Raw genomic sequence first — 27,990 nt, forward strand, 5'->3', positions numbered from 1 at the left:
GGTAACAGTATAAATATTTTTGATAGACAGGGAATATCTACCTAAGTGGAGGTTTGAGAAAAACTTTAAAAGTTCACAAAATTAATCTGAGGGACCATATCTTGGCTTTGAGAAGCAAAAGCAAAAATTAAGAAACTTCAGGGGCAGGCCTCATGTCCAGAAGTAGTTGGCCAACACAAAAGAAACTCAATAACTCAATATTCCTGTAGACTTTTGATCTCATTTTGCTTTGTTTGGGCTTTTTTTTTTTTGTCTTATTGATTTTTTGCATGTTTATTTTGTGTGTTTTTTCCTCTGTATGTTTCTTGGTGGAGAGAGAGAGAGAGAGAGAGAGAGAGAGAGAGAGAGAGAGAGAGAGAGAATGGGAAAACCTGGATCAAACATATTGTATCAAAAAATTTCCATAAAAGTTTTTTAAATGATGGAAAAGAAAGATAAAGAAGAAAACATATGAATTAGCTTGAGAGATGACTTTCTACACAATTGCACATATATTTAAAACTAAAATTTTACTTACATAAAAATGTAAAGTTGGTTTGAATATTCCTACAATAAACAATCTAAGTAAATGTCAAAAGAAGGAAACTTGAGCAGGGCTCTGGTGAGACACACCACAGACACAGGCGGATCTCTGTGAGTTCAAGACCAGTCTGGTCTAGAAGGCGAGCTCCAGGACAGCCAAGGCTACAGAGAAACCCTGTTTCAAAAAAACAAAACAAAACAAAGGAAGGAAGAGAGGGATAGATAGATAGATAGATAGATAGATAGATAGATAGATAGATAGACAGATAGAAGATGGATGGATGGATGGATGGATGGATGGATGGATGGATGGATGGATGGAGAGAGAGAGAAAGAGAGGCTTGAAGTAGTTCAATGTTATTTTCTTAAAATAAACCTCATTAAGTAAAGAGAGCTAGAAGAAGAGGGGGAAGGAAAGAGAGAAGAAAGTAAGAAAGAGTGATTGAATTATTTAAATAATCACTACAATACTCAAAAAAATCAATGAATGGACTCAAATCATAGACTCAAGATTTTTAACCTGAAGCAAAATAACTATTTTAAAAAGAGTAAGCAAAACTGTATCAAAATTCTGGGAAAGATGAATAGAAAACTTGAAGGCAGCTAGGTGAAGAGATACAGACATATCACATAAAAGAAGCAAAGGTAAGATTTGCCCAGATATCTAGTTAGAAACTGTTCAAGACAAAAGATGGAACAGCATCTTTAAAGCCAACTGGAGAGGAAAAGCTCAATCAGACTTCTGCATATAGAAGAAAAAAATCAAGATTTTTTGAAGCAAAAATAAAATGGGAAGCATTCCATCAAGGACCTATTTCAAGGTATGTTAGAGGAAGGTGCAGCCATAGCTCATTCATTAGGCACTCAAACTGCTCTTGCAGAGGACCTCCCAGCATCCATGATGGGCAGCTCACAGTCATCCTCAGCTCCAGTTCCAAGAGATCCAACACTCTCTTCTGGATGCTTCTGTCACCTACACTGATGTATACACATGCATACTTTCATACACACACTTAACAACAAAAATCAATCTTTAAACAAAGAAAGAAATGTTAAATGGATCTCTGACAGGATGATAGTGACCCCAGATCACACATGAAGAGCTCTGAAAAAAGAAAAAAAAAATGGAAGAATAGTGCAAAAACCACATATTTGCTTTTTTTTTATTAATTCTTTGAGAATTTAATGCATTGTATTTTTATCCATATCCACATTCGCATCCCTATTCACCCAACTTTGAGTTTTATTCATTTTTTGTTTTTTCTTTTGTTTTGTTTTCCCATGGAATCCCGTTTGTGTTTCCCATTCACTCTTCTATGGGGGCCAACCACGGACTGTGATTTATAAACCAGACGTAAGACCACTAAAAACAAAAAAAAAAACCTCTCATTGAATCAGAAACTAACAAATGGTCAATAACCCCTCTGCTGGGGGTGACACTTGATGTTCAACATCCCCACTCCATGCTGGGATTTTTGTCTGGCTTGATCTGCACAGGTCTTTTACATGCTGTCACAGCAGCTTTGTGGATGCTGTCACAACAGCTGTGAGCTCATATGTGCACCTGCCCTGCTGTGTCTGTGAAAACATGGTTTCTTTGGAATCGCCCACTACCTCTGGATCTTAAAATCTTCCCACTCCATCTTTCACAAAAACTCCTGAGACTTGGGGGAAGGGATGTGACAGCTACATCCCATTTAGAGCCAATTAATCCATAGTCTCTTGTCCTCGGCATGTTAACCCCTGGAGGGTCTCTGTGTTAATTGTCCTCAGGGTTGGTTCTCCACACCTATGCCTTCACAGCCAGCTCTACTGTGCTGCTCAGGTATGGAATAGGAGCCACTCTCCGGAGTACTGCAGCTGATGAAGGGCAGGACCAGCTCTCCCCCTCTGATGACCTCAGGTTCAGCTCTCCCATCCACCTCAGGCATTGATGGGTTGTGGGGGCATGTCTCTTCCCTGCTCATGCTGTCCTATGGCAGATGAGGAGTGGGTCCAGAGCTCCCATGTTCATGGTCTCAGGGCGGTTTACCCATTCCCCTGTCAATAGGGTCAGCTATACTGTGCTGCCCAGGAGAGGTTCAGGGTTCACTTTCCTGAGTGCTATAGCTGGTGTGAGGCAGGGTCAGCTCCCTCACCCACCACAGGTAGCAGGGGTAAAAAAGGAGGGCATCTTTCCCTCACCCCCACCACCACATAGCAGAAAAGGGGATGTAGCCAGCTATTATCCCATTCTCACACCCTCAGGGCCAGCTCACCTGGCTCTACCAATAGGGTCAGCTCTACTGTACTGCCCAGGCAAAGAACAAGGCCCACTTTCCTGAGTGCTGCAGCTGGTAAGGGGGGAGGGTCAGCTCCCTCATCTCTCACAGGCAGGGAGGGTTAGGGGTAATGGGGGGCATCTCTCCCCTGCCCACACTACCACACTAGTTGTGGGGACAGTGGTCCTCAGGCTGGCTCATCCACACGTCCACCAACAGGGTTACCTCTATTGTGCTGCCCAGGCTAGGTGCAGGGCCTGCCCTCCCCAATGTTGCAGCTCCCCTGGGATAGGGACAGAGGTGCGAGAATTTGTAATTACTGTTTTGTCTCGTTTTTTGTTATGGATCTACTTAAATTCTTTACTTCATTTTGATTTAATAAATCATATTTATAAATCCACCATTGTTTTCTAGATTCTTTCCAATTTAGTGAAGTATGTTTTTAAATTATATATATATATATATAAACTCTCTAAACTGCCTCAGTATATATTGTAGTCTCCCTTTCCATCTAACATTTTATTAATTTCTTGTTTCTTTAATTCTGCTTGCTTGGAATGACTTTTTCCATCATTTTATCCTAAGGTGGCATCTATTGTTAATGATGAGGTGCATTTCTTGGAGGCAGCAAAAGATGGATCTGTAGATGTAACCGGCTTGTTAAATAAGAAACACAGAACCGATTGCAGAGTTAAAAACCACGAGGTCAGAGCAAGAGCAGAAAACCTTACCCTTCACTGCTTCTGCTGTTCTTCCTCTCCGCAAGAGACCTACTTCTGTGCATCCTGTCCAATTAAAGACTTTCTGTTCTGTTTTCTCATTGGTTGTAAACCCAGCCACATGACCTCCTCATCACTGCCTGTTTGTACAGACCTCCAAGTCTTCTATGGTTGGTATTGAGATTAAAGGCGTGTGTCTGCCATGCTGGCTGTGTCCTTGAACACACAGAGATCTGCCTAGCTCTGCCTCCCAAGTGCTGGGATTAAAGGCGTGCCCCACTACTGCTCAGCTTCTGCTCTGGCTTGCTCTGACCTCAAGGCAACTTTATTGACATACCAATAAAATCACATTTCAATACAAATAAAATATCACTATATGGATCCTGTTTTCTAATCTAATCTATTACTTTGTGTCATTTATTTAATTGTGAAACTGAAACTGTTAATAATGAGAGTTATTATTGAATAGTGTTAAATAATTCCTTTTAGTTTTTGTTGATACTGTGGTATTTTCCTATATCACTTTCAGTTAACTGTTCTTTGAGATTATATATTCCTTGTGCTCTTTTGTGCATGTTTAATCTTAAAAGTAAAGTATTTCTTCTAGTATTCTATGTAGAGCCAGTTTTGTAATAAAAGTTCCTCAAATCAATTTTTATCATGAGAAGGTTTTACTTCTCCTTTGATTATGATGGATAGTTTTGCTGGGTATTGTAATTTGGCCTGTCATCTGTGGTCTTTCAGAATTTGTAGAGCATCTATCCAAGCCCTTCTTGCTTTCTAAGGTTCCATTGAACATTTTATTCCTTGTTTGTTGATTCCTTCAATGTCCTTTCTTTATTCTCTGCATTTAGTGTTTTTACTATGTGGCATGGGAGCGTCTTTCCCCTCCTGTCTGTTTGATCTTCTCTTGTACCTTAATGAGCATTTACCCCTTAGATTTCAGATTTCTTTCTCATGATTCTGCTAATTTTTTCTGTGCCCTTAACCTGGGTTTCTTTTTTCCTTTGATACCTATTATTCATAGGGTTGTTCTTTTATGTCCCAGAATTTCTAAGTGTTCCATTAATTTCCCGGATTTTTGTTATTGTTTTTTAAGATTTTAACATTATTTTAAACTTCTCTTCTACCTGTTTTTGAGACCTGATATTCTCTCCTCTACTTAATTGTATCTGTTGGCAAAACGTTCCTATGAGCTGCTCTTTTGACTTCCTGAGTTTCTCATTTCAATTTTTATTTCATTTGAGCTTTTTCAGAGAGTCTGTCTCTTTATTAAATTTCCATATTTTGAATTGTCTTCCTTCTTTCACTCAAGTGTTTGTGTTTTCAGGCCTCCTTCAGTCATTTGCTCAAGGCTTCTCTAGTCCTTGAACATCTCACCGCTGCTTTGAAATCATTGTTCTGTGCATGAGCTGAGTGGTTTTTCTCAGTGGACATTACAGTGGGTGCTGATTTCTGGGGGAAATACATTGTTGTGTGTATTCCTGTTTATGTTTTTGCAATGGAATTAGGCATCTGGAGTTAGGCCATTGGTGTTGTGTTTTGATCTGGCTATCTTGACTTTGTTGAGTGGTTGTTTGTTTGATATTACCCTCATCTTGTTAATTTGTGGACAAGCTGAATGGTGCTTAGTGTTCAATCTTGGGTAAAAACCATTTTTCATATTTTTAAATAATAACTGTAAAGGGTAGTTTTATAATAAAATTGTAACAGCATATTTTATAATATATGTAGACTCCAAATACCTAAACAGTAGCACAAAATCTGTGAATGACTTGGCCATAGAAGCATGCACATTATTAGATGAAAGTAAACTATGAAAAATTAAAGCTATACAATACAAACTTTCAGTTAATATCAAACAAAATCGAGTTTATAAGATAATAACAGATAGAAAAATGAAATGAAACAATAAGTTATGGCAGGAAGAAATAGAAGAGGGGAAAGGCACAAAAATATGAGAAAATACAAAAACAGTATATCTCAATACAACTATATCAATTGCCTAATGCCCTAGGAAAGCCCAAACTCATCAATGTTCCATCTTAATGAGTTCATCCTCATTCTGACATTCTCAGAATTAATTGAAGGCACTACCATCTACCAGTGATACCCATGGAAGGAATGTTAAAAACTATAATGATTGCTTATTAAATCCTCATTTCACCACACTGTTTATCCAAGCATATACCATTCCCCACACCTCCACTTCTGCTTACAAACTTGAGACCAGTGATCTGTTTCTCAGACTTCTACACAGTTCTCCAACTAGTCCAATGTTAATTCCAGTAGCTGACCTACTAAACTGATCCTTTCCCAATATGGAAATGAGTCTCTGTAAGAATTTCAAGATACAGTGTCTAATATCTCCTCTGTTTGAAGAAAAAATGGAGTTCTTTCCAATAATGTCACTCTTGTCACTTCCTAACTCCTGTTTTCAGCTTTAGAATCAGCAGCTGATGTCACTATACATAGACACACATTATTTCTGCCGTCTACCTCTGTCATTCCCTTCCTCACTCAGTGCCACTCTCCCTCATGACCTTTTGACCTGTCTGCCCTTCCTATCCTTTGGGTTTGACCACACTGTGGCATCACCCTTTTCTTCTCTCTACTTTACTTATGTGTTTGCTTCACTTTAGAACCCACATTCACATTTACAGGATGCCCTCAAAGAAGCAAAAATGCCCAGTGCACTCTGCTGTGGTTTTCTGCATATCACTATTTTCTAGTATCTTCTGTGTAATGAATTGCAGGAAACAGGGGCAATCTATGCACACAATTAGGCCTTTAAAAGTGTACCCTGTGTTCCCAAAGTCCTATTAATTACCTCTTAGGAGCATTTTACTTGCAATGTACTCAATTACTAAGGTAACTAAATAGCTTTTACTGATCAGAACTAGCATCATTTGCTTAATAGCAACTAGCAAATGCTATAGCACAGTTCCATGGCTACTGCACTACCAGAAATAGGCTTATTTAAGATTAAGCTCCAGGGGAGAAACAGATCTTACCAGAGTACACTATAATTGTTCATAGAGCCTCTTAGATCTACAGAAGCATCAGTATTTTCCCCATGATTTTGCAATGAGGGGGAAAGTAAACCAACAGAAAATATCCAAATAAGTCCACCATCCATTCCACTCATTCAGCACACCCATTCTCCCCCAAGAGAAGCTCCTTTTTGGTTTTGTTTCATTGGTCACAGCCCACAATTCTCAGGCTCTTTATTGCTCTGATTGGTAGTAACTGTTCTCATAGAGGCATCTGATAGGGAGATGGCTCATTGGGTAAAACCACTTGTTGAGAAAGCATGAGGACCCAAGTATGCACCACTAGAACCCATGTAAACAGTTAGATGTGGCTGTGTGACCCCATAGAGACAAAAGGATCAGGGCTGGTTGGCTAGCTACTCTAGCTGAAAAAAAATGGAAAGCTTAGTTCATTCAGAGACTTTTCTCAGGAAATAAAGTGGAGAGTGATTAAGAAGGACTGAGAGCCTCCTTGGGCATATGCATCTGCACACACATGTGCACTTCACCACACATTCGTATAACACACACACACACACACACACACACACACAGGAGGGAAGGGAAGGGAAGAAAGAAAAAAAGGAAGGGAGGGAGGGCAGAAGGAAGAAAGGAAGGAAGGAAGGAAGGAAGGAAAGAAGGAAAGAAGGAAAGAAGGAAGGAAATGGAAATAGAGAGGCAAGGAAGGGAAAAGGATGTCTCTTACAGCTCAGGATTGCCACAGGGTTTATTTTCTCCCAGACTGCAACAATTCTCTTGTAGTGCCTGGGTACTTGTCTTTGATACTTATTGTTGTTACCTATAGAGAAACAAAATGGCGGACATAGCCACAGGCACAAGACTTGGAGGCTCCAGTAGGGCCACTGGGAGGGAGGTGAATTGACGCCTTCCTCCCTCTACCTCTTAGTTCTAAGACCTTTGTGAGCTTCTGGTTAAGGGACACAACACCAGAAAGAGGGATCTAATCAAATGAGATGCACTCCAAAGGATATATCCATTCCAAGACTCTTCAAGAACAGCTGCCTGGAGGTGTGTGATTCGAACTGAGTTCTGTGGTCATGAGCCCAATTGTAGGCTCCCGGTGCTGTGAGGCCAGGTCTCTAGTCACTCACCCTGTTCTGTGGGTTTCCACACACTTAAGAAATCTGTAAGTCCCAGTGGGTGGTGGGTAGTGCTGACCAGCTCAGAGATCAGAGAAGGTGAGGGTCAGAGAAGGGGTGCACTGCCCACAAACGGCTACAGCACTGGGAGAAGAGGCAGCAGCTCTTGCAGGACAGAAAGTGTCCAATAACAATGTGATGCAGAGTAACTGCTTGCTCTCAAGAAATCTTCCTTTAAAAAAATGAAAAGTGTTTTCAGATTCCATCTTCCCCATCAGAAAGTCTATCAAGAAAACAAACAAAATAGTAAAATAAATATATAGATAAATAGATAAAGAAAGGAAGAAAGAAAAGAAGAAAGAAAGAGAAGCAAAAGTAAAATGAACAAACATAAATGCTGTATCTGGACAAAGCTTTTCCCAGAAGCTATGAGTTATTGAACAAAAGCCCCAGTGACAGAGATGGGAGCCCCCTCCTTTAGAGTTTTTGGTCAGGGAAGCCCCAGAGGCCCCCCAAACTATAAAAGGCTCTTGCCTTTCATTTAAAATTATGTATGCATTTAAGTGTTTTGTCTGCATGTATGTGTACCATATGTGTGCCCAGTGCCCACAGAGTTCAGAGGAGGGTCCCCTGAGCTCTGGAACTGAAATTGCAGACAACTATGAGTCAGCCTACCTGTGGGTGCTTGGATCCAAGACTGGGTCCTCTGCAACAGAAGCAAGTACTCCTAAAAGCTGAGCCATCTCTCCATTTCCTGGCCATTATTGTTGGTTCCCCACCAGAACCAGACGAGACCCAGTTGTTGAAGATTCAGCTTAGCTGAGCTGTGTACTACAAAGAAAACAAGCTGAAACTAAGCCACAATTGTCCTCCTTCCCAGCTACTTGCATTTCGTAGTCCCAGAAGGTGTTCTCCAGGTTTGTGGGGGTAGAAACCATATCATTTGCCTTACTCAGGTGTTAGTCCTATGAGGTAACAGAGCAATCTTCCATGTAAGATGTGCTCACTTGTACAATAGTGGCTGTACAGTTATGGGAATAATAAATTGCTCTCTGGATTTGAGGTACTGGAAACCTGGTTAATAAACCATCACAGGGGAGACCAGGGGCTCTGGAAGGAATGGAATAATTGTTTGGCTAGATTGACACAATGTCAAGCTGCCCTCTGAATATTATGTTTATACCCATAGATAAACTTTACTATTAGACTTAATCATGAAATCCTCTTTCCAGTGAACTGTGATAAACATTCATGGCTGCACAAGGTGAGTATAGGTGATAAATGAGTGCTCAGCCCTAAAGAGACATTTATACCACCCTCTCTAAGGCTTAGGGAACACTGCAAGAGGGGCTGGAAAAAGTGTAAAACCCTAAAATAAGGTATGCAACTGGACAAGAAAGGCCATTCCAATCATAATCTCACACCAAACATGGATGTTTGTTCCATGTAAGAAGAATGGGCTAATCAACAGTCAGGCAGGGATGGAAGAGTACAAGTCCCTAGCCTTCACTGCTGAACTATTTACTGCTGTTAACCTCAAGGAGAAACGAAATCATTGCCTCTGTTTTATCTCTATTGAAGTACCAGCTAGACTCCAGGACATGGTTTTGATCCAATTGTCACACAGGAGATCCTGGTTAAATGGGTCACAGAACAAAACCAAAAGTCATGAAACTGGAATGGATGAAAGATCACAGAAAGTGGGGGGAGGGAGGTGTGTGGGTTCAAGTACATTATACATGTGTATGAAACAGTCAGATATCAAAATTGATTAGAATAAAAGAAAGAAAGTAAGGGAGATAGGAAGGGATGGAGGGAGGGAGGAAGAAAGGAAGGAAGGAAGGAAGGAAGGAAGGAAAGAAGGAAAGAAGGAAAGAAGGAAAGAAGGAAAGAAGGAAAGAACGAAGGAATAAAAGGAAGAAAAAAGGAAGAAATGCAAACCAAAAGAAGAAATCTCAAGATTCAAGGAAAAGGGACCCTTTTAGTGGGTCATTGGTGGCACACGCCTTTAATTCCAGCACTCAGGAAGCAGAGGCAGGTGGATCTCTGTAACTTATAGACCATAGGCCAGCATGGTCTACAGAGATAGTTCCAGGACAGCAAAGGCTACATAGAGAAATCCTGTCTTGAAAAACCAGAGAGAGAGAGAGAGGGGTGGTGGGGGGTGGGGGATAATTGTTGCCAAGTAAAAATATAAATTAGCCCCACTACTATGAAATTCAGTATGGAGGTTCCTCAAAAGTCAGAGCAATTTGCCATAACCTAGAATCACGTGACAAGGGAGTCGTAGATGAGGAATTGTCTAGGTCAGATTGGCCTGTAAGCACACCTATGGAGAATTGTGTGGATTGTTTAGTGTGGTTAGAGATCCAACCTGAACACAGATGGATCCTTTTCATGGGCTAGGCTCTGCATGAAGGTGGAGAAACCCAGCTAAGCAGAGGCTGCAAGAAAGCAGGCAAGTGTACACACTCTCTCTCTTCTCTTGGCTAGACCAGCTGCATGAATGTTTGCCTGGATTGCCCTCAAAGATAGGCTTGAACCAGGAATTGAAGCCACTAAGTTGTTCTTTGTTAGGATATTTTATCACAAAGGAAATGAAGCTAGAACACTAAAACAAACCATAATATAACACCCTTTGCCAGCCCTGAGTATATACCAAAGGAATAAAAAACAGCGTATGGAAGAGATACCTGGATGTTATTGTGACACTACACACAAAGCCCACTTATGGCAATAGCCTAGGTGTTTATCAATGGAGAAATGAATTTTTCAGTGTGATGCATATAGATATGTAGATAGATAGATAGATAGATAGATAGATAGATAGATAGATATCAGTAAAAAAACAAAATATCATTTATAGGAGTATGTATGGATTCAGAAGTAGTCCAGAAATAGTCTGTTAAGTAAAATAAGCCAGACTCAGAAAGACAAATACGTTTTCTCTCATATGGCAAGTCTATATTTGAAGGGGGCATGAAAATATAATGATGAGTTAAATGAGAAATTTTAAAATGTGAATAAATTTCATAGAGGGATGAGACAGGAGATGATAACAAGTATGCATGTTGTTACAGTTTGGTATATACAAGTCTGAAAATGAAATGATGAGACCCATTATTTTAAACAGGTAATTTACTTTAAGAAAAGTAAACTAGGTCCTGGCATGTAGCTCAGTGTTAGAGCACACTCCTAGCATTTGTAAGGTCTTGGTTTTAAGCCATGATGCTACAAGTGTTTCATCAACCCTAGATGAAGAGCTACTAATGCAGCAAAACTCAAAGAAGTAAAACTGATGCTATAAAGGATTGACTCACGAACTTGTCTTAGTTGGGGCTTTTATTGTTGTGAAGAGACACCATGACCACAGCAACTCTTATAAATGAAGAGTTTCATTGGTGGCTTGCTTACAGTTTCAGAGGTTCCATCCATTATCACAGCAGGGAACATGGTGGCATGCAGGCAGACATGGTACTGGAGCTGAGAGTCTTACATCATGTTGACTCGGGCAACAGGGAGTTGACTAAAAGTCACACTGAGGGAAACTTGAACAAGAGACCTCAAAGTCCAACCTCACAGTGACACACTTCCTCCAACAAGGAAGGCCACCTCCTAAAAGTGCCCCTCCCTTTGGGAGCCATTCTCTTTCAAACCACCACACTTGCTTAGGAAATATTAAGTTACACAAAGAATTTGGCTACAGGAGTGTTACCTCCAATGGTCATGGCAGATTAGAGTGTACTAGCCAGGCTTGTTAGAAACTGTGTGGCTATTTTGTACAATAATTGAAGTGTGGTGTTGCAAAGAAAATTTCTGCTGATGTTTATGCACTAAGATTGACTTCCAATTAGGCTCCATCCCATAACAGAAGGAGACAACCTTGACATACTATTAGCCATTAGGTCCATTCTTATACTAAAGAATATTCCTTTACCATCAGCACAAGGGGGCAGCTCAGGGTCACAGCCACCAATAAGTCCTCATCTCCCATTAAGTTCCCTGTGTTCCTGTCAGATGAAGCATAATTCTGTCAGGTGAACCCGGCTAACAACTATTTGAAAAGAGCAAGTCTGCTGCATGTAAGTAATTATGGAAGTATATTTGCTTGTAAATCTCTCATCTGCCCAGTGGCCAGACATGCAATCTCTGTTTAAATTGTAGAAACAGAAGGGCCTGGACATGAAAGAGACTTAATAATGACAGTGTATATGGAAGGCATGAGTCTAAGGTCTATATAAGCTAGTAGAACTTTCTGTTCCAGGCCGGCTCCTCTGAGCACTAGCCAGAGCTGGAGGTAAGCTACTACTTTTTTTTTAACCATTATTATTATTTCTTTAAATTTATTCTATGTGTCTTTTCTATCATGTATCTTGATCCCATTTATTTCCCCCATCCCTTTACATTTGCCCTCTGCCCCTGCACAACCCCCCCCCCCAAATAAAACAAAATTTAAGAGGAAAAAAGGAAAAAAAAATTAATTTCATCATGGAAGCTGCAGCGTGACACAATGAGTCACACCATAAATCCCTTTGTCCTGTACTTGCAAATGTCCATTGTAAAGAGTCCTTGGTCTGGTTTGAGACCTCTGGTTTCTATTACACTATTGATGCTGTGTCCTCACTAAGACTCATCCTGGATATCTTGTTGTCCTGTGTTATGGAGATCCTGCAGCTTTGGGTCTGCGGGTCATGTCCCTTCTTGTGCTCAAGAAGGTTATAGATGGAGTAGATGTTGGGGTGGGCCAAGTCATAACCCTGAGTCTAGGCCTGGGCAGCTATAGTGTTGGTCTGCCAGATGAGAAATGGGGGCAGCTCTCTCATGGTTACAACTTTGTGGCTGACTCACCCACACCTGCACTAATAGGGTGGGCTCTCCCATTCTTATGACCACAGGGCCAGCTCTCCCACCTGCCCCAGCCATTAATGGGCAGGGGTGGAGGGCTACTCTGCCCATGCCACCACAAGACAGATGGGTAATGGGGACAGCTCTCCAATGCTCACAATTTCAGTGCTGGCTCACCCACATCTGCACTAACAGGGGTGGCTCTATTGTGCTGCCCTGGTGAGGTACAAGACCTGCTCGCCTGAGTGTTGCAGCTGGTGGGGATCAGGGACAGCTCTCCTGCTCTTAGGATCACAGAACCAGCTCTCCCACCTGTTGCAGGGGCACGTGGGCTGGGTACAGGCAAGGGTGGGGGCTGGCTATTATTAAAGAGCTTTTGCTTAACTAAGTGTGTGGAATAATTTATCATTAGGAAGGCATATTAATTCTACAATACTATAGCAAAAAAAATGGCTGCTGAGAGAGAGGGAAAAAAGGTATAAGGTCCCTGTTAGGTTATAAAGTATATATATATCCTATATCCAAAACACACAAAATAGGGTGTGTGTGTGTTCACATTCTCATCAAACAATAAGAATTAAGAATTAAAAAGAGGTTATGAATTTGACAGGTAGGGAACTGAGGGGAGATGGAAAGGGGAGGAAGATGAAATTATGTAAATAGAGTGTTCATATATGAAATTCTCAAAAAAGTAAAGTTTAAATTAAAGATAAAGTATTCTATGAGACAAATTAAGATTCAAAACTTCCAATAGTCTGTCTTCACCCATGTTAGACAGGCGATGAGATGATAGTCTGCCCTGTGTAGGACAGTGTTGTAGAATATTATTTTAAGGTGTGTTACTTTTGTTCATGTTGCATTTGTTTAACTCTGTGAAGCTGTGTTACTTTGCCTGTCTAGAACACCTGATGGTCTAATAAAGAGCTGAAGGACCAACAAGCGAGGCAGGAGAAAGGATAGGTGGGGTTGGCAGGCAAAGAGAATTACAGAAGGAGAAATCTGGGAGGGAAAGCGATCTAAAAGTGAGAGAAGGAGGAAGACATCAGGGGCCAGCCACCCAGCTACACAACCATCAACAGAATAAGAAAGAAAGGTATACATAAATAGAGAAAGGTAAAAGCCCAGAGGCAAAAGACAGATAGGTTAAAGTTAGGAAAAGCTGACAAGAAACAAGCCAAGCTAAGGCCTTGCATTTATAATAAGAATAAGCCTCCATGTATGTATTATTTGGAAGCTGGGTGGCCACCCCCAAAGAAAAGAACAAAAACAAACAACAACAGGGCAGAGATGAATTCTGTAAGCATTTGCTGTCTTCAGTGTTGTCTCCTTTTGAGCCTTCTCACAGTGCTTGCATTAGTATGGAAGCCCCTCTCCTGGGACTATTGATTCCTCCTCAGTCATAGCTAAAATCCTTTCTAGGTGAAAACAAATTCTGATATTTGAAGACAAGGAGCTCCTGCTTCACTTTTCCTCTGTAGCCATCCACTAAGCTAAGAGAAAATAAAACCAACCCAGGAATTTGTTTTTCACTGCAGTGTACCCACAACTTTTGGAGTGATTGAAACATGTGTTCTTGTTAGATTCCTTCACAGGACTGATCAACATCCTGACAGACATTATTTGGCGATTCACCGGAGACTTCTTGGCCCCAGACCTGGTCTGCAGAGTCGTCCGATATTTGCAGGTATGGAAATCACCTCCCCAGTGTGATGAGCCACACTGAAGCCATCATCAGCTCTGGAAATAACATGAAGGGAATAACTACTAAACCTTTGTTCATGTGCAACCAATCACTCCCTTCTTCCTAAGTGAAAGGACAACCAAATTTTCTATAATTTATAAAAAGTGGGTATTTCTTTTTCTACAGATAATGCATATGCAAAGCAACAATCAAGAGAATCACAAATGCAGCACTGAGTGAAAACGGCAGAAAGTAGTAACATTTTCAACATGTTGCAGTTAAATAATGCCAGAAAGTTCTGTCAATGCTTACTGTTGAATCCCCCAGTCTCTTCTTCTAGAAAAGTGTTAACAAGTGTCTAGATAATAAATATTAACCACCTGAATACCAAATAAACTCACTTTCTCAAATATCTATTGGTATTTGATCACCTTATCTAAATTATTATCCTTCTTCAAATATTTTATAGCTGGGTACTTATTATGTCTTCATCTTTGCTACAATCTCCTTTTAAGTCTATACACACAGGGCCTGTTGATATGCTTTAATATAAACTGCATATATAGATAATATGCATATGTGATTTACAACCTAGCATAAGATGATTTGAACAGTGCTGGGCAAAGGCCTTGTGGGTAAACTGCCTGCAATGCATACATGAGGAACTGAGTTTATACCCCCAACATCCACATCAAATCTAGGCAAGATCATGTGCATCTGTAACCCCAGCAGTGGAGAGACAGAGACTGTCCAACCCCTCAAGTTCACTGAGCAGCCAGTCTAGCCAATCTGTGAGCCATGGGTTCAGTGAGAGACCCTGTGCTTCAAATATTACAATTAAATCCCATTAATGTGTTTTTAGTGCAGTTCTTACGCAGTCCTTCAGGTCTAAATTATTTCAGCTTTACAGAAGTATAACAGCACATCTGGAAAGCATTGCCCTCTTAGAGTCCACTTGGTAGGGATTTTAGAATATCTGTATACATATTCAAAAGTAAGATTGTAGTTTCATTCATTTTATCACATTTGGGTCTTGGTAACACTTGTTTCATTGTTCGGAAACACATGAGAAAAGTTGTGATGTTAATATTTTTGTACTCTGAATATAACTTGAAAAGGAGTCATTGCAGAGGGACAGTATTTTGTTAGAGTGAATTTGTTTCAAATCCTTTGAGCATGCCAGGGGTAAGGTTATCAATATGCAATACTTACATGAAAAAATGTCTTCTACCTTCTTGTTGAGAATATTTTTGTGAAGAGAGCTGATTTTAATTATTGTATTACTATAATAGTAATTGATTGCAGAAGTGCAAATTATAACCAGGCTTAGTAGTCTAAAACAATATGTATTTACCCTTTTGTGGTATCTGTTATTTAAAAATTCAGGAATAGGTTTCTTGGACTAGATATAAGTTCATTACATGATCCATGGCACTGGGCCTCTGTAGGGCAGATCTGGGACCAGGCAATTCACTTCCAAGGTGGTCACTTATGTACCTGATGGCTAATGTGTGGTCTGAGCAGAATGCACACTTTCTTTCCAATGGGCCTCCATAATTGTCAGGAAGAAATGGGGATGGCCCAACGCTATTGCCCTTGACTGAGACATCTGACAAAGTTCAACATATTTTTATAATTTAAAAAATGTTCAATAAATTAGGAACAGGAAGGAAGCAACTCAATGCAAGAAATGTTGTATGTGGCAGGACCACAGTTAACACCACACTCAACAGTGATGATAATAGTACAATGCTCCTTCTCAAAGATCACCAGCAGACAAGGATGCCAGCCTTGCCACTTCCACTCAACTGGGAAGGCTGCCAACAGAAAGAAATAAAAGCTTCCAAATTAGAGATGCAGAAACAGAAATGCCTCTAAAAAACCTGCCAGAAAGTTAGAATTAATAAATAAAGCCAAAAATTTGCAGAATATAAAATAAAAACACAAAAATATGGAGCATACCTATACACAAAAGTATTCAAGAAAGAAATTATAAAAACCACTGTACTTATAATATCTACAAAAATATAATAAAACTCTGAGGAATATATTTGGATAAGTATCTGTCAGGTATGAAAGCTAGAAATCATAAATCTATAATTAAATAAGTTAAAGGAAAAAAGAAACAAGAGACAAGTAGATGGAAAGAGAGTTAACACCCATGGATCAGAAGAAATGCTTTTCCTAAAACTGCTTTAAACAATCCATAGATGCAATGGAATCCAAGGAGAATTCCAAGTATATTTCTCACACAAATAGAAAACACATTTACAATACATATAAAATCATAAAGACCCCATATAGATGAATCAATATTGAACAAGGAGATAAAAGCTACCTCTGTCATACTGCTTGATTTGAGAAAAACGTGGTAACATCACCTACAATTAGTGGATTAGCGTTACTCTGTGTCTTTAATTTCAATACTGCACTTTTATAAAACTGGGTGCAGCAGAGTTTGGTGTATATATATTTATGATTGAATTGTAACATCTTCGAAAACTGTCCCCTTGACTAGAATGAATTGACCACCTGTATTTCTTCTGGTTACTTTTTGTTTAAAGTCTATGTTGTTAGACATTAGAATAGGGACATCTGCCTGCATCCCAGTCCAATTTCCTTGGAACACTTTTTTATAGCCTTTCACTTTTAGATGGTCCCTATCTTTCAAGTTAAGATGAGTCTCTTGCAGACAATATAAAGACAGATTTTGTTTCTCAACCCATTCAACTAGCTTGTGTTTTAAGCATGAAGAGTTGAAGCTGTGAATACGATTGGAAAATGCTGATGTCAGACATGTTTTGTTTTGCTGTTTGTGTCTTTAGTTGTTAGCATTTCAGCTGTCATGGCTTCATTTGCTATCTTTCTAGAGTCCCTTCCCTGTACTTAATTCTCTTTCCAGTCCGAAGTGTTCAAGAGATTAGCAATAGGAAGAGAGTAACTCAACACTATTTCTCCTTTTTTAATATTTAAAAATATTAGTTATTTAAAAATAAAGACCCTGCAAACCACCAAAGCTTCTTAGAGACAACAACCACACATCTTACCTCTAAAGGACTCACAATAGCTGTTAAGAACATTAGAGCAGGGAGAAGTGTGTCCACAGTGAGTCTAGTCACTTTTATGTCAACTATGCAGCCATCAGCTGCCAGAATAACTACTTTTTAGAATTCTTTTGAGCTCTCTCTGTCTAATCCCAGTTATTTTCTGTGGGAAATTTAAACTAGTTTTCTATTCTTCTCTCATATATTACATACTGACCACAGTTTCCTCTCCCTCTCCTCCTCCCAGCCCCTTCCCCAACCTCCCCTCTCTCTGAGGTTCTACCCTGACCCCATGCCCATGCCTGCTTACCCTCTGAAAAGAGCAGGTCTCCCAGGGACATCAACCAAACACAGCATAAAAGCTACAATAAGACCAGGCATATAACATCTAATCAAGGCTGGACAAGGCAACATAGTAATAAGAGGAGAGTCCCACAAGTAGGCAAAAGAGTCAGAGACCACCCCTGCTTCTACTGTTAGGAATCCCACAAGAACACAATGCTACTCAACCATAATATATATGCAGATAAGCCTTACAGACCCTGAAATATATGTCAGATGCTTATAGGGCTCACTGATTTCTGTAAGCGCCCGTGAGTGCTGGTCAGTTGATTCTGTGGGCCATGTTCTCATAGTGTCCATGACCCCTCTGATTCCTAGGATCCTTCCTCCCCATCCTCTGCAAGGGCTCCCTGATGTTTGACTATTGGTCTCTCCATCTGCTCCCATAAGCTGATGGTCTCTCTGGTCTCTTTGATGACAATTCTGCCAGGCCAGTCCCAGAACACTCTGCAGGAAGGACAAACTGTGAGTCAAGGCCTTGCCTGGTTACAGAAGATGGCTGGTTCAGGTTCCTTGTCCCCCATCTGGCTTAGTGAGTTTTTCAATTCCATTATCATTTCCATTTGAGTTCTATTTAATATTTCTATCTCTTTATTGAATTAAGTTTTCAAATCCTGGATTTTCTTTGTCAATTCATTCTTCTGTATATTTGTGTTTTCTTGGGAATCTCTCAGGCATTTACTACTATACTCTTTAAGCTCATTGAACTATTTGCTTTCTTCTAATTCCTTGAATTATTTGATGAAGTTTATGGTTGTTCTTTTGAGTTCTGCATCCTCTCATTCATTTAGGTAATTCTCATTAGAGAAAATTTGTATAGGAATGATCGATTTGAGGTAAATATACTGCCTTGGCCCTTTTCATTGTTTGTGCTTTTGTGACGAAACCTGGCTATGTGGACTTCTCTGTTTATCTAAGACTTTAAACTTGCAAACTAAATACAGGCACATAAAAATACCATACACCATAATCATATTAGCTTTATCTCAGAGATTTGGGGATAATTCAACATATAAATCACATGATGGACTTAAAGTAAAAAACTACATGATCATCTCAATATATGCAGAAAAAGCTTTAGCAAAATGTCTAATATACCTTCATGATAAAAGTCCTCAATAGAGTAGGACTAGAGGAAACAGCTCAACAGAGTAAGGACTGTATATGACAAACCCAAAGCCAACAGCATCTTAAATGAATAAAACCTCAAAACAGCCCCATTAAAATCAATAAGGATGCAGGGATGTCCACTTGTTCACCCATCATCACTCTTTTTCAATATGGTTCTTGAAGCACTAGCTAAATCAGTAAGTAAAGAGAAGGAAATAGACAAATGTATAAAATGGATTCAAATTGGAAAAGAACTATTTGAATTATCCCTGTGTTCATATAATATATTAAACACAGAGATCCCAAAATTTTCATCAGAAAACTTTTGGAAGCTATCAACAAATTCAGCAAAGTGACAGGATACAGAATCAACTTACAAAGATCAGTAGCTTTTCTCGACAACAACACAAACATGCTGAGAAATAGGTCATGCACAAAGTGTTCACAATAGCTTCAAAAGATATCTAGTAATAACTCTAACAAAAGAGGTAAAAGACATCTATAGTGAAAACTTGAAATAAGTGAAGAAAGAAATTGAGAAAGAGGTGGGGAATTATGCTCATGGTTTGGTGGATTACTATTGTGAAAATGACAAATCCGTCAAGAGCAATGTCCATATTCAACACAATCCTAATCAAAATACTCATTTTTCACATAAGTAGGAAAAACAGTCCTAAAGTTCGTGTGTGTGTGTGTGTGTGTGTGTGTGTCTGTATAAGTCAAAGTTCTCTAGTGGAACAGATCTGATAGAATAAAAGAAGATATACATATATGTGAAATGGGATTTATTAGAATGGCTTACAGGCTGTGGTTCAGCTAACCCAACAACAATCTCTGTTGCAGAATATTATTTTAAGATATGTTACTTTTGTTTATGTTGCGTTTGTTTAACTCTGTGAAACTGTGTTACTGTGCTTGTCTAAAACACCTGATGATATAATAAAAAACTGAATGACTAATGGCAAGGCAGAAGAAACGATAGATATGGCTGACAGGCAGAGGGCATAAATAAAAAGAGAAATCTAAGAAGAGAGAATTGAAAAGGAGGAGTCAGAGAAGGAGAACATCAGGGGCCACACACCCAGCTACACAGCAAGCTACAGAGTAAGAGTAAGATTTACAGAAATAAGAGAACAGGAAAAGCCCAGAGGCAAATGGTAGATGGAATAAGTTAAGTTATGAAAAGCTGGCTAGAAACTTAGCCAAGCTAAGGCTGGGCGTTTACAAGGAAGATAAAGCCTCTGTGCATGATTTATTTGGGAGCTGGGTGGCAGCCCCCCCTCAAAAAAATACAACAAAAACAAAAACAAAAAAAAAAAAACCAGCAACACATCTTCTGATTGAAAGGCCCAGGAGTTGGATGTCTCATCTGGTCTTCTGTGTTTAAACGATGGGCCGTGGCCCTGAATAGAAAGTTCTCAAAGGAAGAAATTAAAATGACTAATAGTTTAGAAAGTATTCATCATCCATAGCAATTAGGGAAATGCAAATTAAAGCAACCTTGAGATTTCCTCTCACTCCAGTCAGAATGGCTAATATTAAGAAAACAACTGAAAAGAAATGCTGGTGAGGTTGTGGGGAAAGAGAATCTGTATTCACTGTGGGTGGAATTACAAACGGATCCAGGCACCCTGGGAATCACTGAAGAGAATTTTGAAAAAGCCGAAAATAAATCTACCATATGTCATAGCTATACCCCAGCCTGGCTGATGTCCAATATTTTCTCAGCCATGTTCATTGCTGATCTGTTCAATAATAACTAGGAAATGGAACAAGCTAGGCATCCTTCACTCATGAATGAGTAATGAAAATATGGTACATAACTACAAGGGAATTCTACTCAGCTATAAAGAAAAATGAAATCATGTATTTTCGAGGTAAATGTATGACACTGGGCATATTATACTGGGTGAGGTAATCCAGACTCAGAAAGGCAAACTTCATATATTCTGTCTAACTTGTAGTTGTTAGCTCCAAATCTATAGGTGTGAGTATATACCCTGGAGTAATCACAAAAATAAGGAAAGTAAAAGGGAACAGAGATTGGAGAAGGCCTAGAATGTGGACCAGTAGGATATAGATGTTCTGAAGAGAGAAATGGGAGAGGGGTAACTGGGGAAGGAGGTGAGAAGGCAATAGAGGAGAGGATGCTTTAAAAAATGTAGGGAGTCATTATATTTACCTAAACTTATACTACACTCACACACACACACACACACACACACACACACACACACACACACACATACACACAGGCCTGTGTGTGTGGGGGGGTGTCTGTATTTAAGCTTGAACTGATCCAGAGCTTCATCCCTGAGAAATCGCTCTCATAGTATCAGAAGGGACAATGCAATTTGCCAAGGGAGAAAAACATTCTGTAGTCCTACTCTGCTGTCAAACACATTAATTACAACAAGGACTGTTGTGCATTGCTGAAGGACATTTCCACATTGGTGAAACAGTGGCATTTTTATCTTGGGGTTACCAACTGCTATCTAAATGGATTTAAAGTCTTCTCAACAGGGGAGAAATTATATCTGGTACTATAAGCCTAGCCAATGACCTGTGGCGAATGAGATCATAGACCTGAGATAAGAACAAATACTGCAACTTTGCTAGGTCAGTATAATTCTCCAACTGCACTCTAAATACTCATCTTTATACCCTCAGATGAGGTTAGCTCTCATGCCTCATCCAAGAGACTTCTTTTCTGCCGTAAAGAGACTGTCACAGGAATGCTAACTAGTCAAATGTAGAGAACAACTGGCTGTGGGCTCCCAGCCCATTCTACAACACAACCTCTGCACATAAGACTCAGGGAACATACACACTTTGGAAGAGGAGGCAGAAAGGTTGTTAGAACCAGAGGACCAGGAGGTCTACTGTGAGACTGTGCATTCTATCTATGACAGGGAAGCTACACCCAGGAAATCTCAACTACATAGCTGCCTGAAGAAGACCTGGAAAATCCCAACAACAGTCGACATCCCACCATAGATGGAGGAAATCCAATGGGACTTTGGATTCTCACCCTAGATGAATACCTACAAGCAATTAACAACTGCTGTGAGAGGGAGAACCAGTCTTCCCCAGGGATGTGCCCCCGATTGGTTATTCAATACCAAGTGGTCATCCCTAGGAACGTACACATACAGGCAGCACCAAACTGAGTCAGAAGGTTTAAGGAATATGTTTATTTACTTATATGTGTACATGACTACAGTGGTTAAAGAGGAGGAAGCCATGAATTTGGAAGAGAGTGAAGAGGAAGTGGGAGGGAAAAGAGGGAGCAGAGAAGGGGTAAATGATATAATCATAGTTTAGATTTTTTAAAAAATATATGATGAAGCTTTAAGAGCCAAAACGCATTGTGCTTCCATAATCCAGATGCATAGACCAGTAGAACCAAGTATAAATTACCAAAGTAAATGCATTTGTGTTCAACTGATTTTCAGTAATGATCCCAGAAATACACAAAGGGCAAAGGTTATGCTACTCAAAGACGGACACTGGGGAGAGCAGATATATGTGAAGAAGCGTGAAATCAGTCCTTTATTTCACATCAAATACACAAGGAAACTCAAAATGCATTAAAAATTTAGACAGAGGACTCAAAATTGTAAAACTACAAAAATAAAATATAAAACAGAACTCTCCGTGGGATTTGTCCAGGCGAGAAAAATTTCAATATGATCTTAAAAACACAAGTAACAAAAACAAAAACAGACACATGGGGGAATATATCAACCTAGGAAACGTTTCTGCCTATCAAAAGGAATAATAAAATGAGGCAACAACCTATGAGATGGGAGAATATTAGTAAACCAAAATCTGATTTTTTTTTTACAAATGCATTATTAACAAAGGCTAGAGAGATGGCTCAATGGTTAAAAGCATAACCTGCTCTTTCAGAGGACCCCAGTTCAGTTCCTAGCACTCTCATAGTGGCTCACAGCCGTCTCTGTCTCAAGTTTTAGGGGATTCAACACCCCTTTCTGTTCTCCCTGGGCCCTGAGTGCATGTTGTGTCCATACATTCATCCAGACAAAAATACAAATACATGTAAAATGAAATAAATCTTAAAGAAGTATTACCAGAGTACACAAGGAATCAAAGCAAGCCAGCAAGGAGTGCTACAGCTTATGTCTGGTTGAACTGCATCCTTCCAGGGTTTATATGACTGGAAGTTGGGCCATGAAGGAGGGGGAGTATTGGAAGTGCTGGAACCTGTCAGGGGGTGGAGGGGCTAGTGGAAGGCCCCTGGTTGTTGGGAAAGTGCTCTTGGGAGGTAGTTCCTGTAAAAGCTGTAAAACCAGGTTCCATTCCTGTTTCCGGTCCAACCTGTGGTCCTTCCTTCACTACCTTTCCACCACTGACCATCAGCCACAGAGTCTTTGTCAAAGCCAGAGCTCAGCTAAACAGACCCTCGCTCTGCTATCAACTCTTCCCTTTATAACACTAGTCAGTGTTGGCTATTTCATGATAGCAAGGAAAATCTGACTACTACAGTCAAAAAAATCAATAAAACCCAAAGGACATGAATAGCCACTTCTCAGAAGGAGGCACACAGATAGCCAATAGGGATTGAAGAAACACTCAGCCTCCCTAATCATCAGGAAATGCAAATAGAAAATGTAATAATATATAACTCCTTACTTTTTAGGTAAGGATGGCTGTTATTAAAGGCAAAAATTATCAAGGGCTGGCAAGGGCATGGGAAAGAGGCAACACTGATGTCTCTAATACATGGAACATCCTAGGAGTTCATCACGAAATGAGTGGATAAAGAAATGGGATACACACACACACACACACACACACTTGCACACAGGTACAAATATTCTATACGCTTGTATACACAAACACATATATAACAAAAACATATATGTGTATGTGCACTCATACACACACACACACACTTGTACACAGGTACAAATACTCTATACACTTGTATACACAAACACATATGTAACAAAAACGTGTGTGTATACGCACTCATACACACAGACACTCAGGTAAGTGTTATTCAGAATTTAAAAGAGAAGAAACCTTATAATCTGCACCTTAAGTGGAATAGGGCAGGCGCGGAAAGAAATACACAGAATGATCTCTCTTATCTTAACAGATGTAAACAGAACAAAGTTCTTACCAGATTCTGCAGAATGGACACACTAGAAAGTTACTGGTCAAAGGATATGACATTTCAGCTCCATGTATAAGTTCAAGAGAACTATCACTGCATGTCATGATGCTCACAGTTGATGGAATATTTTGTGTGCTAGGCAATTGTTAAAAGGTTGGAGTTTATGTAGTCTTACCACAGAACATAAGCATGTGATGGATGTGATGGAAGACTTGTTAACAGGCTGCTTTAGTCAGCCCTTAGTGCGCTGCGCACAGGTGCACATCTTGCTGTGAGTCATGAATTTATAAAGGTTGACCTGTCAGTTTAAATACATGAGTATAGAAGTAAATAAACAAAAATTCAATGACTTCAGAACTGCTGGTTTTCAACAAAAAATATGAAATATGAAAAGAAGCAAGAGAGAAGGTCTCATTTACAGGAAACATTACAAAACATGAAATTATTCATGAGGGATTCCAGCCAGTGAGTGTGCCACATGAAGATTTAGGATAAGCTATTTAAGTCTGGCCAGTGAACTGAAGTACATGAGCCTTTTTTTTTTTTCCTAAGTGGTAAATAGCAATAAACGTTTAGAATGTTAAAATGGATCATACAAAAATCTGAGAATAGAAAGACAAAAACTTAAAAACAGATCATTTGCCATGTGAAAAACAGTCCCAAGATCAACCACATTCACAGCACAGATGTAATAAGCTAAGTCTTAATGAACTGAAAATCTAAGTGAATCCACACAACTTTCCCAACTGCTCTTGTAGAAAACTAGAAGGTAATCAGTAAAGGGCAAAACATTTCAAAATAATCTAGGGATTTTTTTAAAAAAATTCAAAAGGACTTTAAGGATTTTGAAACAAATTGAAATGCAAGGGGTACATACATAAAAGATATTTTAAGACCAGTGAGCAGGAGCATGTTAGCAACAATACATTGTACTAAGAAAGGAGAGATAAACACAATGCATAGCCTAGCTTCCTGCCTCAAGGAGTGAAGGAAAGAATAAAATCAACCCAAACTCAGCAGAAGGAAGGACTCAGGCTGCAAGAGAATAGGGAAACTGGAGAGTCAGCAGCATGGAGGGAAGATCAATGAAACAGAGTTCCCTTATGAAAATGAAAATTTAATTTATCATTTTCACTTATAAAAATAAAAATTCAAATCAATAAAATTAGAAGTTATAGAGAAAACATTAACACTAACATCACAGAAATCACCGACAATCCTGGGACAACTATGAATCAGTATATGTCAACAAATCAGGTCATGTGAAAGAAACTGATAAACTCCTAGAAATGCCCAAATCACAAAGATGAAGCAACCAATTAATATAAATTTTAAAGAGAGCAACAGTGAATACCAGATTGGATATAATCAAACAACTCCCCACTAAGAAAAGCCTAGGCCCAGATGTCTTTATTGATTTATTCTCCAAAATATTTTTAAAAAGAATTAGCACCCATCTATCTCAAACTCTTCCAAAAATTTGGGAACTAGGGAACACATCCAAATTCATTTTATAAGACTGGCATCATCTTCATACCAAAGCTGAAGCACTACAAGAAACAAAACCAAGAGGCTAATGTCCCTTAGCAGAAATGCAAGAAAATAAAAAAGATGCCAGTGAAACAATTTCCATAATACATTGAGGATCCCATATCTTAAACTGGTGGAAGTTATTTCACAGGATGCAAAAAGAGCTCAATACTCAGAAGTTACTATGTGTGTGTGTGTGTGTGTGTGTGTGTGTGTGTGTGTAACTATATTTATATACATGTTATATATAAATATACAGAACATACTATATCTTAAGTTCTGGAAGGGCAATCCATCCATCCATCCAGCATTCTTTTTTTTTTTTTTCACTGCATGATTTTTAGCTATATGGGATTTTTTGTGGTTACATGTGAATATCAATTTTAGGATAGCTTTTTTTTATTTTTGTGAAAAATGATATGGAGATTTTGGTTGGGATTATGTTGAATCTATAAATAGCTTTTGGTAAAATGGTCATTTTCACATTATTAATTCTACCAATCCCTGAGCATGAGATGTCTTTCCATTTTCTAGTGTCTTTAACTCTTTCTTCAGATGTTTGAAGTTTCCATTGTAGAGGTGCTTCATTCTTTCAGTTCTGTTTATTCTCTTTTTTGTTTTCTTTAAGTCCCTTGTGAATGGAAGTATGTCCACGACCTCTTTCTCTGTATGTTTGTTGTTGGTTACAGTGATGTCTTCTTGGTTAACTGTTCCCTTAATCAGAATGACTTGTCCTACTTTATCTCTTTGATTACTTTTAGTTTGAAGTCTATTTTGTCAGATAGTAAGATAGTGATGCTTGCTTGTTTCATGGTCCCATTCAAGTAGAGTATTTTTATCTATTTTTTTACTCTAAAGTGGTACCTATCTTTAAAGCTAAGATGTGTTTCCTGCTGAGAACATGGAGATGAGCTTTATTTCTTGTCTCCCGTATTGAGGAGTATGCAAGAGATAGTTTGCAGGATAGGGAGAGTCATTCTTTTTGAAGATGGGACTCTAACACTCCAGTGGATGGCCCCCACATATGTCCTCAGTAAACAGTGGGTCCTGGACATCATCTACCATGTCTATGTGGGTTTGATTGACTTATCATGTCTTGTATAGGTGATCCCTGCTTAGTTCATGATTATGACAGCCATGTCAGGTCCCAAAGGCAAAGCTTTGCGTCACTCTTCTCCTCCCCCTGGATCTCGAGTTCATTCTGCTCCCTTTTCCAAGATCTTCCCTGAGGCTTGGGTGGGGGCTACTTGAGGGGATGATATTGATGACCTGTTCGGGCTGAGCACTAAGTCTCATATTGTCAGTACTTTGAAAGTCACGCATCACTCCATCGATTGCCGCCCACTGCAAACAGAGGCTTCTCTGACCAAGGTTGAGAGCAGCCTACATCTGTGTACGTAAGGAAGGGCTTTGCTACATAACCATTTAGCAAAATAACAATAGCAGATTCTACTCTGGGGCTTATGAGCTCTGTGGTGATATATTGTGTCCCCCAATATATTGTTCATCCTAATAAACTTATCTGGGGTCAGAGGACAGAACAGCCACTAGAGAGGCATAGAGGCCAGAAAATGGTGGCACACACGCCTTTAATCCTATCTCTTGGGAGGCAGAGAACCATATGGATCTCTGTCAGTTCAAAGTCATACTGGAAACAGCCAAGCATGGTGACTCACGCCTTTAATCCCAGGAAGTGATGGCAGGAAGCAGAAAGGTAAAACAAAGAACTAGGGTTGGTTAAGCTTTCAGGCTTTCCGAGAAGCAGTTCAGCTGAGATCCATTAGGATGAGGACACAGAGGCTTCCAATCTGAGGAAACAGGATCAGCGGAGGACTTGCAAGGTGAGGAAGCTGTGGCTTGTTCTGCTTCTCTGATCTTCCAGCTTTGACCCTAGTACCTGGCTCCAGGTTTGTTTTTATTAATAAGACTTTTTAAGATTCCTGCTACAGAACTCCACAGCCACGGACTTTTGACCAGGATTACAGTTTGAGGCATGAATCTCCTTCTGCGGAACAGACATTAAATCCTGTAAGAAAGTGGCTAGTTACCCACCCCTCACTCTCATGACGCTGTTTCACCAGTAAGCACATCTTACCTGACAAGTCACTGCTGCAGCATGCAGGGTCCAATGGTGAGTGCAACTGCTGATGTGTTGTTTTTCCCCCAGCAGCCCCCATAGTGTCCTCCAACATCATGACATGAAAGCTAGCAAACATGAAGGAACTTTGCTGGCCAGTTTGAGGTTGACTTCTGTACTCTTCAATCAAAGTGTGTTGTACCTTGATAGGAGTTTCTGGGTCACCTGTGTTGAATTGGTGTTTGAATTTGTAATTTGTTATTCTAATTTTGCTGGTTTTGGAATAGCTAGGATATACTTGAAACTCAGTCCTGTGGCCAGTTGGTGATGATTTATGAGACAGATAGCTGAGGTAATTCCAGTTCAGCTAGGCTAAGGCACAGGCTCTAACCTGCCTAGCAGGGGTTTTGTGTGGGTTAGGAGAGAAGGGAGTGAACTGTGGGGTGTGGCCTCTGATCTGAGGGACATTTACTCCAGGCACTGCTAAGTCAGAGGGCCTGGGAGGTTCCGTTAATGGAGATATGGCTTCTGATTGGGGAAGCTGACTGATGTTCCACAAGAGTCCTGACATGCAGTAGTTTGAG

General features: G+C 39.7%; 1 protein-coding gene across 2 annotated transcripts in view; it reads left to right on the top strand.

The window, feature by feature from the left end:
* Npsr1 (neuropeptide S receptor 1) overlaps nucleotides 1-27,990 on the top strand; it is a 192,251-nt gene that overhangs the window by 126,420 nt on the left and 37,841 nt on the right. For both annotated transcript variants that reach the window (XM_036194069.1, XM_036194070.1), the window contains exon 4: nucleotides 14,060-14,163. In XM_036194069.1, the coding sequence (XP_036049962.1) occupies nucleotides 14,060-14,163 (104 nt within the window). The remainder of the gene's footprint in view (nucleotides 1-14,059; nucleotides 14,164-27,990) is intronic.

This window comes from Onychomys torridus, chromosome 7 (assembly GCF_903995425.1).
Source record: "Onychomys torridus chromosome 7, mOncTor1.1, whole genome shotgun sequence".
Lineage (NCBI taxonomy): Eukaryota > Metazoa > Chordata > Mammalia > Rodentia > Cricetidae > Onychomys > Onychomys torridus.